The 18934-nt window shown below is 46.3% G+C and overlaps 1 protein-coding gene across 2 annotated transcripts in view; it reads right to left on the reverse strand.

Annotated features, from left to right (window-relative positions):
- Positions 1-17751, reverse strand: part of LOC112240143 (mothers against decapentaplegic homolog 6-like) — a 27570-nt gene extending 9819 nt beyond the window's left edge. Inside the window, exons 1-3 of one of the 2 annotated variants that reach the window (XM_042315704.1) lie at positions 16112-17743; positions 14719-14775; positions 13328-13414 (exon numbers count right to left, since the gene is read on the reverse strand). In XM_042315704.1, the coding sequence (XP_042171638.1) occupies positions 13328-13414; positions 14719-14775; positions 16112-16895 (928 nt within the window). In that variant the 5' untranslated portion in view covers positions 16896-17743. Of the gene's footprint in view, positions 1-13327; positions 13415-14718; positions 14776-16111 lie in introns of both variants that reach the window. The other variant, XM_042315705.1, reaches the window with a different exon arrangement.
- Positions 17752-18934: the final 1183 nt, after the last annotated feature.

Here is an 18934-nt window from a genome sequence, read left to right on the forward strand (position 1 = left end):
GACAGGCTGAGGGCCAGGGGGTTGGGCAGGGGGACAGGCTAAGGGCCAGGGGGTTGGGCAGGGGGACAGGCTGAGGGCCAGGGGGTTGGGCAGGGGGACAGGCTGAGGACCAGGGGGTTGAGCAGGGGGACAGGCTGAGGGCCAGGGGGGTTGGGCAGGGGGACAGGCTGAGACCCTACACATTCCTGGACAAGCCCTCTTCCCTAACACGTCCTACTCTGGTCAGTTAAGGGGAGGAGGCGGACATCTCACAGTCCCTCTCACATGGTTTTCAGTTAGACTCTAAATGAAAGTAAGGGCCTGTCCAGAAACAACCTCTAAAGCAGGGGTGTCAAACTCATTGTGCCCCGGGGGCAGCATTTGGCCTTCAACAAGGTCTGGAGGGCCGCACTGAAAATGGGTATTATTTCCTCGCCGCCAAACATAGTCCTCTAGTCATCGTTTTGGGGAATTCCCCATGTTCCCTGACTGTTTATCTTTCGTTTGGGCGATTGTTAACGAGCTGGACACAGACAAGATACTGTATGAATGTCGGCGCAGTATCATTTCGTCAAGTACAACTTTACAGGATGGTCCATGAGGCTCACTAATGGATGTGGTTTCAGATGAATCACTTGGAGACACCACCTTCATTGAAAGCTCTGGGTGTCACAGTAAGTTACAGTCAGAGCTGAATGGAGATGTGGTGAGGAGAGGAGCCTCTGTTTAACTACTATACCCACCTATCCATCTGGCCCAGGCATGAGAAACTCCTACACCCACCTATCCATCTGGCCCAGGCATGCGAAACTCCTACACCCACCTATCCATCTGGCCAAGGCATGAGAAACTCCTACACCCACCTATCCATCTGGCCAGACATGAGAAACTTCTACACCCACCTATCCATCTGGCCCAGGCATGAGAAACTCCTACACCCACCTATCCATCTGGCCCAGGCATGAAAACTCCTACACCCACCTATCCATCTGGCCCAGGCATGAGAAACTCCTACAGCCACCTATCCATCTGGCCCAGGCATGAGAAACTCCTACACCCACCTATCCATCTGGCCCAGGCATGAGAAACTCCTACACCCACCTATCCATCTGGCCCAGGCATGAGAAATTCCTACACCCACCTATCCATCTGGCCCAGGCATGAGAAAATCCTACACCCACCTATCCATCTGGCCAAGGCATGAGAAACTCCTACACCCACCTATCCATCTGGCCAGACATGAGAAACTTCTACACCCACCTATCCATCTGGCCCAGGCATGAGAAACTCCTACACCCACCTATCCATCTGGCCCAGGCATGAAAACTCCTACACCCACCTATCCATCTGGCCCAGGCATGAGAAACTCCTACAGCCACCTATCCATCTGGCCCAGGCATGAGAAACTCCTACACCCACCTATCCATCTGGCCCAGGCATGAGAAATTCCTACACCCACCTATCCATCTGGCCCAGGCATGAGAAACTCCTACACCCACCTATCCATCTGGCCCAGGCATGAGAAACTCCTACACCCACCTATCCATCTGGCCCAGGCATGAGAAAAATGGCTCCTGTCAACGTGATGTCTCAAGTAGCCTCTTTCCACCACATCACGCAGCGCAGGAACACACACACACACACACTGACGAAAGCAATCACACGCATAGGCAGACACACACAAACACACACACCGCCCCGTATGTCTCTAGGGCGCAAACACACACAGTCAACTCAACAACAACGCGGCGAGCTAGTATTTCCTTAAACAAGGCAAACAGAACTTCTCTCAAACAAACCCAACTTAACCAACCGTTCCTGCAAAAAGCACACGCGACAATTTCCAACATTTCATAAAGTCATTGCCTGTCAACATCTGCAAATAATCTTTAGGTTCAACAGCATGGCAGGCTTCCATTAGGCAAATTGCGAGTTGGCAAAAACTCTGACGGAACGATGGAAAGCCACAGCCAGTCCTGTAATTTAAACCGTATTTTAAATTGCGACAGCCTGACTACATGGAGGGAGGAGAGCGGGAGAGAGAGGAGAGAGAGAGAGAGTGAGAGGGAGAGAGAGAGAGAGAGAGAGAGAGAGAGAGAGAGAGAGAGAGAGAGGGAGAGGGAGAGAGGGAGACTGAGTAAAGATAGTAACATACAGAGAAATAGAGAGAGAATGAGAGAGAGAGAGAGAGAGAGAGCGAGAGAGAGCGAGACTGAGTAAGGGTAGTAACGTACAGAGAAATGGAGAGAGAAGGAGAGAGAGAGAGTATGTTTTTTACATGTGCCATGTAAGAAAGCTAACGTTTCAGTTCCTTGCTCAGAACATGAGAACATATGAAAGCTGGTGGTTCCTTTTAACATGAGTCTTCAATATTCCCAGGTAAGAAGTTTTAGGTTGTAGTTATTATAGGAATTATAGGACTATTTCTCTCTATACCATCTGTATTTCATTAACCTTTTGTCTATCGGATGTTCTTATAGGCACTTTAGTATTGCCAGTGTAACAATATAGCTTCCGTCCCTCTCCTCGCTCCTACCTCGGCTCGAACCAGGAACACATCGACAACAGCCACCCTCGAAGCAGCGTTACCCATGCAGAGCAAGGGGAACAACTACTCCAACTCTCAGAGCGAGTAACGTTTGAAATGCTATTAGCGCGCACCCCGCTAACTAGCTAGCCATTTCACATCGGTTACACCAGTCTCATCTCAGGAGTTGATAGACTTGAAGTCATAAACAGCTAATGGCAAACGCAGTAAAGTGCTGTTTGAATGAATGCTTACGAGCCTGCTGCTGCCTACATCGCTCCGTCAGACTCTATCAAATCATAGACTTAGTTATAACATGATAACACACACAAATACGTGCCTTGGGTCATTAATATGGTCGAATCCGGAAACTATCATCTCGAAAACAAGACGTTTATTCTTTCAGTGAAATACGTAACCGTTCCGTATTTTATCTAACGGGTGGCATCCATAAGTCTAAATATTCCTGTTACATTGCACAAACTTCAATGTTATGTCATAATTACGTAAAATTCTGGCAAATTAGGCGGCCCAAACTGTTGCATATACACTGACTCTGCGTAAAATGAACGCAAGAGAAGTGACACAATTTCAAATGGTTCATTTAGCCTGTTAACCTGGATTTATTTTAGCTAAATATGCAGGTTTAAAAATATATACTTCTGTGTATTGATTTTAAGAAAGGCATTGATGTTTATGGTTATGTACACGTTGGAGCAACGATACGCACCGCATCGATTATATGCAACGCAGGACACGCTAGATAAACTAGTAATATCATCAACCATGTGTAGTTAACTAGTGATTATGATTGATTGATTGATTGTTTTTTATAAGATAAGTTTAATGCTAGCTAGCAACTTACCTTGGCTTACTACATTCGCGTAACAGGCAGTCTCCTCGTGGAGTGCAATGTAATCAGGTGGACTAGTTAACTGTAAGGTTGCAAGATTGAGCTGACAAGGTGAAAATCTGTCGTTCTGCCCCTGAACGAGGCAGTTAACCCACTGTTCCTAGGCCGTCATTGAAAATAAGAATGTGTTCTTAACTGACTTGCCTAGTTAAATAAATATTAAATAAAGGTGTACATTTTTATTTATTTAAATCAGCCAAATCGGTGTCCAAAAATACAGATTTCCGACTGTTCTGAAAACGTGTAATCGGCCCTAATTAAACGGCCATTCCGATTAATCGGTCGACCTCTAGTAGTAACATACAGAGAAATGGAGAAAACATGAGAGATAGAGAACTAAATGCAACATGACACACCAAACCATGATCCCCACTTCCTGTCTGTTGACCTCTAAATTCCACAAGCTCACCATTGCCGGTTTTTAATCAAGTTTTTAACTGTGTTCCATTGCTTTGTGAAATTCACCAACGTGCTTCTTCGACAAAAAAACAGCAAATGCCAAACGGTCGCTTGGAAACACTGAGAATCACTACAAATGGAAGTCTGTCTGGCAGGTTGTTCATAGACTGACATGACATCATAAAGGTGGACACATCTATATGCTGTGACCAATCTAAAATGGCTTCCTTTCCTCACCATCTTCAGGGCGGCAGGTAGCCTAGTGGTTACTGCTAGGTAAAAGGACTGGATAGATTTCAGCCATACTGCTTTCACCTATCAAATCCTTTTAAATCAGTGGTTGAAGAGTGAAAGGCATCTGCTTCCAGTTGTAAAGACCCCTGTAGTGGTGCTAGTCTAAAGGTAGTGGAAAGCAGCAGTGAGCCAGAGCTCTGCTGCTAGCTCTGGACCTATGAGCTCCCAGTGAAAAAGAGCCGCCATGGAAAATATTTCAGGAAATGGCAAGTGGTTAATGGGCCAGCTCTTAATGTTGAATTCCATACTCTAATGTGTCTCAGTCATGCATAAGAGGAAGTGTTGTACGCATGCCAGGGACCATGCTATCGCTTCAGGTCAAAGGGACAACGCTATCGCTTCAGGTCAAAGGGACAACGCTATCGCTTCAGGTCAAAGGGACATGCTATCGCTTCAGGTCAAAGGGACCATGCTATCGCTTCAGGTTAAAGGGACCATGCTATCGCTTCAGGTCAAAGGGACATGCTATCGCTTCAGGTCAAAGGGACAACGCTATCGCTTCAGGTCAAAGGGGCAACGCTATCGCTTCAGGTCAAAGGGACATGCTATCGCTTCAGGTCAAAGGGACCACGCTATCGCTTCAGGTCAAAGGGACATGCTATCGCTTCAGGTCAAAGGGACATGCTATCGCTTCAGGTCAAAGGGACAACGCTATCGCTTCAGGTCAAAGGGACATGCTATCGCTTCAGGTCAAAGGGACATGCTATCGCTTCAGGTCAAAGGGACAACGCTATCGCTTCAGGTCAAAGGGACAACGCTGTGCTTCAGGTCAAAGGGACATGCTATTTCTTCAGGTCAAAGGGACCACGCTATCGCTTCAGGTCAAAGGGACCACGCTATCGCTTCAGGTCAAAGGGACAACGCTGTCGCTTCAGGTCAAAGGGACCCCTATCGCTTCAGGTCAAAGGGACAACGCTGTCGCTTCAGGTCAAAGGGACCCCTATCGCTTCAGGTCAAAGGGACAACGCTATCCCTTCAGGTCAAAGGGACAACGCTATCGCTTCAGGTCAAAGGGACAACACTATCGCTTCAGGTCAAAGGGACAACACTATCGCTTCAGGTCAAAGGGACAACACTATCGCTTCAGGTCAAAGGGACCACGCTATCGCTTCAGGTAAAAGGGACCACGCTATCGCTTCAGGTCAAAGGGACAACACTATCGCTTCAGGTCAAAGGGACCCCGCTATCGCTTCAGGTCAAAGCGACAACACTATCGCTTCAGGTCAAAGGGACAACACTATCGCTTCAGGTCAAAGGGACAACACTATCGCTTCAGGTCAAAGGGACAACACTATCGCTTCAGGTCAAAGGGACAACACTATCGCTTCAGGTCAAAGGGACAACACTATCGCTTCAGGTCAAAGGGACAACACTATCGCTTCAGGTCAAAGGGATATCACTATCGCTTCAGGTCAAAGGGACCACGGTATCGCTTCAGGTCAAAGGGACCATGCTATCGCTTCAGGTCAAAGGGACCACGCTATCGCTTCAGGTCAAAGGGACAACGCTATCGCTTCAGGTCAAAGGGACATGCTATCGCTTCAGGTCAAAGGGACCCCGCTTTCGCTTCAGGTCAAAGGGACCACGCTATCGCTTCAGGTCAAAGGGACCCCGCTATCGCTTCAGGTCAAAGGGACAACACTATCGCTTCAGGTCAAAGGGACATGCTATCGCTTCAGGTCAAAGGGACAACACTATCGCTTCAGGTCAAAGGGACCACGCTATCGCTTCAGGTCAAAAGGTACCATGGTATCACTTCAGGTCAAAGGGACATGCTATCACTTCAGGTCAAAGGGACAATGCTATCGCTTCAGGTCAAAGAGACAAAGCTATCGCTTCAGGTCAAAGAGACAAAGCTATCACTTCAGGTCAAAGGGACATGCTATCGCTTCAGGTCAAACAGAGAACCCTGAGATGGGAAGAATAATGTTTCTGTAGGGACCCTCGAGGGTCCCAGACACTTTAGTATGCTGGTTTTAGTATGTAGTAGCACATTTTCATCTTTGACTTCTAATCAGAGATGAATTGATACCAGGGAGTTCAGGTATGGATCCATTAAGTGGCAGCTAAAACCAGACTATGGGCTTTAAAGACTTGAATTGTGCAGCCCTGGTGTGGCTGGAAATGTAGCTGAGAATGTAGCGCGTCAGTCACAGCATAGAAAACACACACACGGATTTCTACAAAACCTTGTCCTGACGGCGATACGTTCGAACACGTACCACCTGTAACTCTCGACCAACCCCTCCTCCCCACCATCCTCTCCTTGTTTCTGAAACACTCTGGCCCCCCCTCTTCTCTTCCCAGCATTCCAGTGCCGTGCCCCCACAGTCAAAGGGCCAATTCATGGCCTGGCGCGGGTACAAGAGCAGACAGGGGCTCTGAAGCAGGATGTTGTTTGACTGAGTCCTCCTCGCACCGCTTAAACCAACAAGCCGCAAAAAATAGGATTTGGGAGGGTGGGCAAAGAGGAAGTGGGTCCACTCACCTAACCTCAAGACTAGAGTGCAACTCATACCCAGTCTCATTACTGTAAAGCAGCTAGCTTGGATCCAGGATAGGATCCAGGACAGGATCCAGGATAGGTCAGAACAGTACGGGAAGCTCATGCAGCATAATTACCTTGAACTATCTGGGCTTTGTGTAGGTCAGTGGATAATATAGAGAGGAGGCAAGGAGAGGAAGCCAATTCATTTTTAGATGTAGCCAGTTAGACACGTTATGTCTCAATGCAATACCACCAGCAGTGGAATCTCTCTTTTATGCTCTTCCACTTTGAAGAAGCAACACGCAACAAATATAGTTACCTTCGTGAATCAACATCAAACGGTCCTACCCTGATAATCTGCCTGATCTTACATGGTCCCCCATTACCTTCGGTAGGAAAAAAGGGTTGAGCTGGTATGCTCTGCTTATGCCTCTAGTCTCCACATCAAGTTCAATAGATCTCTTCCTTGATAGTGTTTTTGTGTAGAGTGCTGAGTTAGCCTGTGTCCTGGTAGAACCCCTATGAGAGTCCTCAGCGCCGATGTTATCTCCACCAAGTCATTCAGACAGACATTCCTGAGCGTCTCACACAAGGCATTGCCCTGGCTTTCCCATGCATGAGGCCTTAACGACAAACAGGCCTGTGACACGCGGTCTACCCCTGTGTTATTTACAGACCTTAGACTGAAGGTAGAGATAGCTCGCTCGCTAGCTGGCCCCTTAAAAGCCCTAAAAGCTTCCAGTTGACACTTCCATTTGTAAAGCAAGGGCCATTTTGGCGTGTGTTTTCAGGTTACGTTAAGTGATGGAATGATAAAGGTCTGTGTAGAATGTATGCACCACACCCTGTCTGCTGCAAGGCCTTCACAACAACTGTTTTAAGATGAATAAAGAGAAGAGATCATAGATTATTCAACCAAATGCAACCATTCTTTTTTTACACCTTAAATCACAACCTTTGTGAATGTAGTCAAACTGATCATTTGTAAAGTATAAAGAGAAATGATTTCACAATAATCTAATCCATACAGAGAAACTAAACTGAGGCTGAATTTAAAAAAGAAGAAGTTCTGAATAGGTTGATTTAATTTGACCTTTAAACGTTGAGGAATGAAAACATTTGTGTGCCTGCTGCACTCCTTCCTTATTCCCCCTCCTGTCATTTGATCCAGCCTGGGGGGCGGGGCAGTGAAGGGACCACACAGACGACCTTTGGTAAATTGATCTTTCCATTTCCACTCAACTCTCCTGGCCAACAATAGGAGAAGCCCTCCCTTAGTTATCTCTGGGTCACTGGCTCTGTGTGCCTGCTACAAATTACAACCAACATCAACATTGTGGATTGACAGGAGTGAATGCACTCACTTTGAATCAGAAATGTTAACCTCACCCTCTCCCCCAAAAGTCCACTTTCAGCAGATTCAGAAGGAAGCTAAAAGTGTTGGAGTTTGTAGAACCAACAGTAGCTAGGGAATGTGCCATGATTCCTGGAAACAGTAACAACAGAAAGAAACACTTGGGGAGTAAAGAGTTTGGGAACGACACACAACACACTAACTAACTGAACGACTATGGGGGCTCATGGCGGGGCTTTCAGGGCTGTTTTGATTGGCTATGAACAAACAGTCGGCTGAAGATAGGTTGGACATAACGCTAGTTCACCTTTCAACACCCCACGAGCTGGGCAGGGAGTTTGATGGAGTGAGTCTGCGGTCTCTCTCCGCACTACAAGGACCCCCAGCGTAAACAAACAGGACTCGAGTTTCAACCAGAGGGGACTGTTTCCTGCTGCAGCCAGCCCTGCTAGCCAGCCCCCCAAAGCCCCTCTTACCAGAGCTCTGCTCCACTCTGCTTTACAAAATGCCAACCCCCTTCCACTGCTCAATTACCCAGAGGAATGGAGGGATTTGAGGGAAGAGAGAGAGGGAGTGGGAGAGGGGGATGGGGAGAGAGAGGGAGTGAGAGAGGGGGATGGGGAGAGAGTGGGAGAGGGTAACAGGGGGAGAGTTGGGGGGAGTGGGAGAGGGGACGGGGAGAGAGAGGGAGAAGGAGAGGGGGATGGGGAGAGAGAGGGAGTGAGAGAGGGGGATGGGGAGAGAGTGGGAGAGGGGGCCGGGGAGAGAGGGAGTGGGGATGGGGAGAGAGAGGGAGAAGGAGAAAAAGTGAGAGAGAGGGGGATGGGGAGAGAGAGGGAGTGGGGATGGGGAGAGAGAGGGGGGGAGGGAGGGAGGGGAGGGAGGGGGGGAGGGAGAGGGAGAAAGAGGGAGGGAAGGAGGGAGAGGAGAGAGAGGGAGGGAGGGGGAGAGACAGAGAGAGAGGGGGGAGGGAGAGACAGAGAAAGACAGAGAGAGAGAGAGAGAGGGGGGGGCAGAGAGAAAGAGTGAGAACATAGCTACATTGCTGTGGCATCTAGATTGTAGGAGACCCCCTCCATCCGACTTTCACAATAGGAGCATTATGTGGCCCTCTCTTTGGTTGGTCTTAATAGGCTTTCAACAGAGGGAGTAAAGCACAACATAATAACTTCATTAACTGCAGAGTTTGCCCATTTATGCAAACATTTAGATGGGGGGGGGGACAATATACCTTAGGCTAGTTTTGGAGGGTGTGTGTTTGGGCTGCGAACTCAAGTGAAATGAATTTCAGAAATATGCTGTTGCTTAGCATACAATGTTCCTGGTTGCGTTGACTTTTGTGTGACTTTTTAAAGAGAAGAGTAAAATGATCATGGAAGTATTGCGGAGACCCCTGAGGTCAGGTCTCCTCATCTGGACCTCATTTCCATAGATGGCAACAAGAAGCTCAGCTGCTTATGTTGTGGGTGCTTGTCTGGTCGCTGATGATGTGTCAGTGAAAAGCAATATGTGGGCCAGTTCTAGTATTGACAGTAGGCCAGTTTCCCAACATGGTTCTATATTTTCTTATCACCTGGAGTAACTTTCTTTGTTAATAACATGAGCATGTCCTTGAAAACATGTACAGTGGTCGACAACTGGCAAGGCCAATAAATAACAAGCAACCCCACCTCATAAACAAGGAATTCTGGGAATTGGGTTTCCACTTTCCATCCCCCATGCTCCTTGTCCGCATTGACCCTGATTTATGGCTCATAGCGTGTTGATACTTGCACACTATACTCCTCTATACATTTACGGTAGGGGGGCACTCCCGTATTCTATACTCCTCTTTACCTTTAGGGGGGCTACTCCCGTATTCTATACTCCTCTATACATTTACGGTAGGGGGGACACTCCCGTATTCTATACTCCTCTTTACCTTTAGGGGGGCTACTCCCGTGTTCTATACTCCTCTTTACCTTTAGGGGGGGCTACTCCCGTGTTCTATACTCCTCTTTACCTTTACGGTAGGGGGGGCACTCCGTGTTCTATACTCCTCTTTACCTTTAGGGGGGGGGGCTACTCCGTGTTCTATACTCCTCTTTACCTTTAGGGGGCACTCCTGTGTTCTATACTCCTCTTTACCTTTAGGGGGGGTGGGGGGCACTCCCGTATTCTATACTCCTCTTTACCTTTAGGGGGGCTACTCCCGTGTTCTATACTCCTCTTTACCTTTAGGGGGGCTACTCCTGTGTTCTATACTCCTCTTTACCTTTAGGGGGGGGGGCTACTCCCGTGTTCTATACTCCTCTTTACCTTTAGAGGGGGGCACTCCCGTATTCTATACTCCTCTTTACCTTTAGGGGGGGGGCTACTCCGTGTTCTATACTCCTCTTTACCTTTAGGGGGGCTACTCCCGTGTTCTATACTCCTCTTTACCTTTAGGGGGGCTACTCCCGTGTTCTATACTCCTCTTTACCTTTAGGGGGCTACTCCCGTGTTCTATACTCCTCTTTACCTTTAGGGGGGCTACTCCCGTGTTCTATACTCCTCTTTACCTTTAGGGGGGGGCTACTCTTTACCTTTAGGGGGGGTGTTCTATACTCCTCTTTACCTTTTACTCCCGTGTTCTATACTCCTCTTTACCTTTAGGGGGGGGCTACTCCTGTGTTCTATACTCCTCTTTACCTTTAGGGGGGGGGCTACTCCTGTGTTCTATACTCCTCTTTACCTTTAGGGGGGGCTACTCCCGTGTTCTATACTCCTCTTTACCTTTAGGGGGGGGCTACTCCCGTGTTCTATACTCCTCTTTACCTTTAGGGGGGGGGCTACCTTTAGGGGGGCCTGTGTTCTATACTCCTCTTTACCTTTAGGGGGGGCTACTCCTGTGTTCTATACTCCTCTTTACCTTTAGGGGGGGGGGCTACTCCCGTGTTCTATACTCCTCTTTACCTTTAGGGGGAGGGGGCTACTCCCGTGTTCTATACTCCTCTGTTCCTTTAGGGGGGGGCTACCCGTGTTCTATACTCCTCTTTACCTTTAGGGGGGACACTACCCCTGTGTTCTATACTCCTCTTTAGGGGGGGGTCTACTCCCGTGTTCTATACTCCTCTGTTCCTTTAGAGGGGGGCTACTCCCGTGTTCTATACTTCTCTTTACCTTTAGGGGGGCTACTCCCGTGTTCTATACTCCTCTTTACCTTTGGGGGGGGCATACTCCCATGTTCTATACTCCTCTTTACCTTTAGGGGGGGCTACTCCGTGTTCTATACTCCTCTTTACCTTTAGGGGGGGGGGCTACTCCCGTGTTCTATACTCCTCTTTACCTTTAGGGGGGGGGCTACTCCCGTGTTCTATACTCCTCTTTACCTTTAGGGGGGGCTACTCCCTGTGTTCTATACTCCTCTTTACCTTTAGGGGGGCTACTCCGTGTTCTATACTTCCTCTTTACCTTTAGGGGGGGGGGGCTACTCCCGTGTTCTATACTCCTATTACTCTACTCTGTTCTTACCTTTGTTCCTTTAGGGGGGCTACTCCCGTGTTCTATACTCCTCTGTTTCCTTTAGAGGGGGGGCTACTCCCGTGTTCTATACTCCTCTTTACCTTTAGGGGGGGCTACTCCGTGTTCTATACTCCTCTTTACCTTTGGGGGGCACTACTCCTGTGTTCTATACTCCTCTTTACCTTTAGGGGGGCACTACTCCTGTGTTCTATACTTTCCTCTTTACCTTTAGGGGGCACTACTCCAGTGTTCTATACTCCTCTTACCTTTAGGGGGGGGCTACTCCTGTGTTCTATACTCCTCTTTACCTTTACTCCTCTTTGCCTTTAGGGGGGGCACTACTCCTGTGTTCTATACTCCTCTTTACCTTTAGGGGGGGGGCTACTCCCTTTGTGTTCAGTGTTATACTCCTCTTTACCTTTAGGGGGGCACTACTCCAGTGTTCTATACTCCTCTTTGCCTTTAGGGGGCTACTCAGTGTTCTATGTTACTCCCGTGTTCTATACTCCTCTGTTTCCTTTAGCCTTTAGGGGGGGCTACTCCTGTGTTCTATACTCCTCTTTGCCTTTAGGGGGGCACTACTCCTGTGTTCTACACTCCTCTTTACCTTTAGGGGGGGGGCACTACTCCTGTGTTCAATACTCCTCTTTGCCTTTAGGGGGCTACTCCTGTGTTCTATACTCCTCTTTGCCTTTAGGGGGGGGACACTACTCCTGTGTTCTATACTCCTCTTTACCTTTAGGGGGGGGCACTACTCCTGTGTTCAACACTCCTCTTTGCCTTTAGGGGGGGGCACTACTCCTGTGTTACCATGTTCAACACTCCTCTCTTTGCCTTTAGGGGGGGTTCAACACTCCTCTTTGGGGGGCACTACTCCTGTGTTCAATACTCCTCTTTGCCTTTAGGGGGCACTACTCCTGTGTTCTATACTCCTCTTTGCCTTTTAGGGGGAGGGGGCTACTACCCGTGTTCTAACACTTCCTTGCCTTTTACTCCTGTGTTCAACACTCCTCTTTGCCTTTAGGGGGCACTACTCCTGTGTTCAACACCCTTCTTTGCCTTTACGGGGGCACTACTCCTGTGTTCAACACTCCTCTTTGCCTTTAGGGGGGCACTACTCCTGTGTTCAACACTCCTCTTTGCCTTTAGGGGGGCACTACTCCAGTGTTCTAAACTCCTCTTTGCCTTTAGGGGGGGCACTACTCCTGTGTTCAACACTCCTCTTTGCCTTTAGGGTGCTCATACTAAAAAGAACTGTGTTGTTTGCTTTCAGGGCAGGCACACCGTAGCAAAATGTTTTGCGACAGAAAACCTGAAACATTAATTTCTTATTGGTCCATTTCAGTCAGTCCCTCCCTGTTTCAGTGTAGTTTCTTCCATTTGGAGCCTAATGAACACAGTAGATAATGAAAGGAAAAGCATCATCACTCTAATGGCTCCGATGCAATGATTTATTTAACCAAAGTTTGGACAGCTAAGCTGTGTTCATCAGGGTTTCATCTGAATACAAACATGAGTAATGCATGGCAGATGTACTCATACCCCTATCAGATCTCTCTATCAGTAACACACTGCTTCCCTATGTGATCAGAATGATTGGTTAGGAGTGAACTCCACAAACAATAGTGCACAGCACAGCACCAACCAGACTAGACATGAAGTAAAATGTATATAATCTACTACTGTATTCCAACATTATATTAACCAACAATAAAACCCCATCCCAAACAAACAATAAAGGAATGAAATAAGTCCATTTTGTGTTAAACTATGTCACTCTTTCTATCAATGGACTGAACGCTAAATCAATAGCCCCCAATGCTAATGTTGGCCTAGCATTCCGTGGTAATAAGTCTGGAGCATGGAAGCTGGTTGACAGTAGCGTCTCACCTGAGAAGAGTCTTGGTGCGACGTCGGGGGAGTGGGGGGCCACAGTTTCAGTGTACGACAGTGTTGAAAGTGTTGAATCTGATAGTTCTGCAAAGGACAGAACATGACAGGGGAGTGAAATCCGGAGCTCCATGGAAACCATTGTAACCATAGACTTCGGCGTTAACTACTGTCCAGAGAGCGTTGTGTTGTGGTCCTACTATAATGCCATGTTCCTCAAAGAGAGGTGTGAGGAGAATACAAAATGAATTTGAAGCAGGAGAAGGCATGTGAAAGCAGGAATAATGTACTGGCACATGACTAACTTTGAGGTAAAGACCCGACATTTCAGCTTGGTAGCAGGAATAATGTACTGGCACATGACTAACTTTGAGGTAAAGACCCTACATTTCAGCTCGGTAGCAGGAATAATGTACTGGCACATGACTAACTTTGAGGTAAAGACCCTACATTTCAGCTCGGTAACAGGAATAATGTACTGGCACATGACTAACTTTGAGGTAAAGACCCGACATTTCAGCTCAGTAACACTTCATTTTCCAGCACAGAAAATAAGGGGTATAACTTAGATTTTTATTTTTTTGACCTTTATTTAACTAGGCAAGTCAGTTAAGAATAAATTCTTATTTACAATGACAGCCTTCCCTGGCCAAACCCGGACGATTCTGTGAAAATTGTGCGCCGCCCTATGAGACTCCCAATCATGGCCAGATGTGAAACAGCCAGGAATCAAACCAGGGACTGTAGTGACACATCCTGCACTGAGATGCAGTGCCTTAGACCACTACACCAGTCAGGAGACAATGGTATTTATTTTCATTTAACTAGGCAAGTCAGTTAAGAACAAACACCGGCCAAACCCGGACCACGCTGGGCCAATTGTGCACTGCCCTATGGGACTCCCAATCATGGCCAGATGTGATGCAGCCTGGAATCAAACCAGGGACTGTAGTGACACATCCTGCACTGAGATGCAGCGCCTTAGACCACTGCACCTCTTGGGCACCCATGGTATATATTTATTTAACCTTTATTTAACTAGGCAAGTCAGTTAAGGACAAATTCTTATTTACAATGACGGCCTACACCGGCCAAACCCGGACAACGCTGGGCCATTTGTGAGCCGCCCTATTGGACTCCCAATCACGGCCGGTTGTAATACAGCCTGGATGAAGTGGGAACAAGATGTAATTACTTTTAGTTTTTCACAACTATATAAATGTTATATTATTAATAAATATATAATTACTTTAAAAAAACAAAACAAAACTGTGCTGGGAAGTAAAATGCTACCAAAACTCCATTACAGTGAAACCACTTGTGAATTTAGCAGATATCTCTGTGGCTTACTGTTGCTGAGGGGGGGGCATGACTGTTGCTTCCTGACTTACCCAGTGGCTTGTGTTCATCTGAGGGAGATAGTCGTGAGTAGGGGGGTGGTGGTGATTCTGAAATACAAAATATGTGTCTTAGATGCTTGGTACTGCATAGAAGTACATAGTTAGGTATCAGAGAATAATCTGTTACTATATGAAATCATAAGTAACATGGATTACTGGGAAAACACAGACAGCAATCTGCATATGTCAGTAAAAAAGAAGCAGTTGATGGTTGAATGGGCGGATCAACTTACAATTATTCAGACAGAATATAGAATAAAAGATGAGACCTCCACAACTCTATTGAATAAGCACTTCCAACGGTTCATAACTAAAAACGTAATTACATCACATATAAAATATGTTTTCAGGTCCTAATTAAACGGCTATAAATAAAGAACACAAAAGAAAAGTAGGCTACATGTTGTCAAAGGGCATTTTCCATATATAAAACCAAGGAAGCTAATGGTGAACTGTCGAAATAGTTGTCTGGGACAAAGAAACAGTCCATGGGAACGGAGTGGATATAATGGCTGCGGGTTCTTTAAGAGTGGAGGCAGTAATTGCTGGAGTACTCAGTCAGTGAGATACCCAGCTAGTCAGCCTGGCGCCAGCAGTATGCAAACTGTATATTATCACCACTCCTTCACCTAAATAGCAAGAGGGGGACCTCCTAGGGAAGTAAAACGAGCCTTTCAAAGCGCTACTTCAGAGCGATCTTCGAATGGATAACGTAAAAACTAAACAAATGAATATAATCGATATCATGAACTAAAACATAAAGGAATATGTTGTTGAGTACTTAGCAGAGAAATATTTGCTGCAAATACATTATAACTCAAGCTCTCCCTTTCCCTCTAGCTCTGTGTGAGTGTGTGTACAGTGTTGTTTTTGAGGGAGAGTATACTAGCTACACTTCCAACAGTTGGAATTCAGTTGCTGTAATCATACAATTCGCTAGAAAATGTTAACTCCCGCGCATTGGCTAAGCAACCAAATATTTACAACAATGCGCAATCAACAAAACTTCAAGGGTACAAGTATGTCTCACTTAATCGCAGAGAAGTATAACCCTAAGTGATTATTAATTGGCTTTGTGACTGTATAACGCGTTTTAATTTCACCTCGCATACGGTGGACACCTTTAGCGCAGCCTGGCCTTCTAATGAGTCCCATCTTTCACCATCCTCCAGACTTCAGGTAGAATGTGGGCCTACCTTTTTGGCATCGCTATTGGCACGCAGTGCTTGGTTATCACGTTTGAAAAGCATCTATACGTGTAGCTTCACTATGCGCACTTGTGCGTAAACCTATCTAAAAAAATAGACCCTTTCAATTTATACAGATTTGATTTGTGTAGAAGGGGGTAAAAGTGTGTGATTGTAACCAATCTCAGATGTCCTACCTGGCCCACACAAGAGACTGTAGTGATAGGGGTTACAGCACACCGTTTCGCTGCTGTCCAATGCCCGGAAGCTTTGACAGTGGCACAGCGCTTTGAGTTGAGTCGAGTGGTGTAGGTCAGTCCATCGGTAGAGTTTACAGAGCAGAAATGGGGGAGATGTCGAGTGGCCACCTAAACGCAGCTCCGTCTGGGGTACCAGAACACAGTCACTGGGCATCCCTCCTTTCGACTCCACCGCCTCCAACAAGGCATCCAGCGGTTTCTCCTTGAGTCTTTTCAAAATAGCATAGGTAACGTTCTTGAGTTCTAGCTCGGCCACCGAGCCAGTATTCACCTCCCGTCCCGTGAGGATACCTCCATCGCGGGAGCTAGAGTTTCGAATACCCCGGGTCAAGACGGGGCTCCGAGGTCTAGGATCCCTGTCTCGAAACAAACAGCAAGTAACCGTTCTACTGTCATTCTCGTGTTCTGGATGAGAGCCTCGGTGATGAGGGACGGGGACACACATGGCATCCCCCTGACCATGGTCCGAATTGTCCCCCGGCGCCGACTCTGCGCTGTCCGTGAGGTCTGTGTTGCACACTTCGTCGAAAGTTCCCAGAGATGGCGAGGCACGGGTCACCGACCCGAGCTCCGTTTTGGGAATTTTTTCTGGGTTACTGCCACACGAACCGTCCCGAAACTCCTCGCTTCGTTTGCTTCTCCCATCTCCCCCGTCTCTGTCTGGGACTAAACGGCTTCTCCAGAGTCGCCGTATAAGACCTGAGCGTTTCGACCTGAACATACGACAATTTAAACAGTTTTGGATGTGTCGTATTGTTCCCGTCCAGGTCTGTGAGGATTCCACATTGATTTATGGTCTCCGCACAACATTAATGTTTTGTAAACGGCGCGCACTACATGCGCAGCCGGGGGTCGTAGATTTATGACTAACTCGCAGCATTAGAATGTAATTTACGGTTGTATGTTGCATTAAACAAAGTCAAATGTAACGAGATTACACAACAAAACAGAATGCGACATACATGCATTTACTGGTCTGTTATATCCTACAACCATATAGTCTACCAACTCAATGAAAACGTTTGTCTTTACAGAGGCAACACAATTCCCCAAGACTATCTTCCGAGCAGCAATTCATAGGCTATACCATTATTATTCCTCCAATAACTACACTGTAGCTACCACATGAAACGACAGCAAAATAGTTCGTTTTTTTTCTTGGACTTTGAGCAGCCTTGGTTAAATCCTTCGCTTGAGAATCCTTCTGACGGCACATCGATGGAGTTGCTTCACCACGAAATAATCCCAAATAATCCTTGCCGCATTCAGATTCCAATGTTATTTTCCACCGTAGTGTAGAATAATCCGTTTGCAACCCCGAAATAAAAAGTTTAGATTGAGTTTTTATGCTGCTCAAACATACGGATGCAGATGTAGCTACTCCGATTCAAGACTCAGGAGTGGTTTAAAGGAAAACTTGAATTACTTTGCTGCCACTCTCTGCTATTCTTTTCGGATACACTCGCCCGTACACACACGGGGGCCCCAGGAAAGCTCTGGAGCCATTGGTTGATTCCCATCATGTGCCAGTCTAGACACTTTGGCGGCTGTGAGCCGCACTGATTGTTGCGCAAACATGGTTTCAAGTTTCTTAACTCTTAAAGGCGCAACATCCACCTTTCTTCTCTCAAACTTTCAACTCTTCCCACGAACTTTATATCACACTGAACATGTTTACTAACCTACCGAAACAGCAATCCACACATTTATCTCAGGGAAACACTTCATATTTAATGACAGGAAAACGCCCATTCAGTAAAATACTGCATGGAATCTGAATTATTTCTGATTTTGATTCTATAAAAGCACAATCTGAACAGAATGATTTTCTCTTGAACTTGTGTCATTGAGAAACCAGCAGATACTGGCAGTGTGTGCCCTGTAGGTCGATATTTTACTTCCTGTTTTGTCATGATGACCTTATTTATTACACATGCAAAATGCCATTATTGATTTATAAGTTCTAAACAACACAATAATATGTATAATCATCATAATAATCAACAAGGACCGTATTACTATTCAACACATTTTATGTTGTTATTATTACTACCATTATCATCATTGTTATATTTAGGCTATTTTCATCATTACTATTGCTATGCTTCAAGTATTTCACTTTTCATTCATTAAAGGGTTAATGCCTTTTCAAGTGCAGTTAAGAAGGCAAAGCTTCCCATTATATATTGTTATAGCTCAGAGAAGCAGTTAAGAAGGCAAAGCTTCCATTATATATTGTTATAGCTCAGAGAAGCAGTTAAGAAGGCAAAGCTTCCCATTATATATTGCTATAGCTCAGAGAAGAAGTTAAGAAGGCAAAGCTTCCCATTATATATTGCTATAGCTCAGAGAAGAAGTTAAGAAGGCAAAGCTTCCCATTATATATTGTTATAGCTCAGAGAAGAAGTTAAGAAGGCAAAGCTTCCCATTATATATTGTTATAGCTCAGAGAAGAAGTTAAGAAGGCAAAGCTTCCCATTATATATTGCTATAGCTCAGAGAAGCACTTAAGATGACATAGCTGCCCAATTATATATTGAAATAGCTCAGAGTAGCACTTAAGAAGTCATAGCCCCGGAATACCCAACCTCTGATTGGTTCTACATACTTCCAGGTCTTAAAAGGGTTCAACCTGGAACCAAATAGGGTTCTTCAAAGGGTTCTCCTATGGGGACAGCCAAATAACCATTTAAGGTTCTAGATAGCACCTTTTTTTTCTAAGAGTGTAGTTTATGAAACATTCTAACAGCATAAAACGTC

Source organism: Oncorhynchus tshawytscha, unplaced genomic scaffold (assembly GCF_018296145.1).
Source record: "Oncorhynchus tshawytscha isolate Ot180627B unplaced genomic scaffold, Otsh_v2.0 Un_contig_1324_pilon_pilon, whole genome shotgun sequence".
Lineage (NCBI taxonomy): Eukaryota > Metazoa > Chordata > Actinopteri > Salmoniformes > Salmonidae > Oncorhynchus > Oncorhynchus tshawytscha.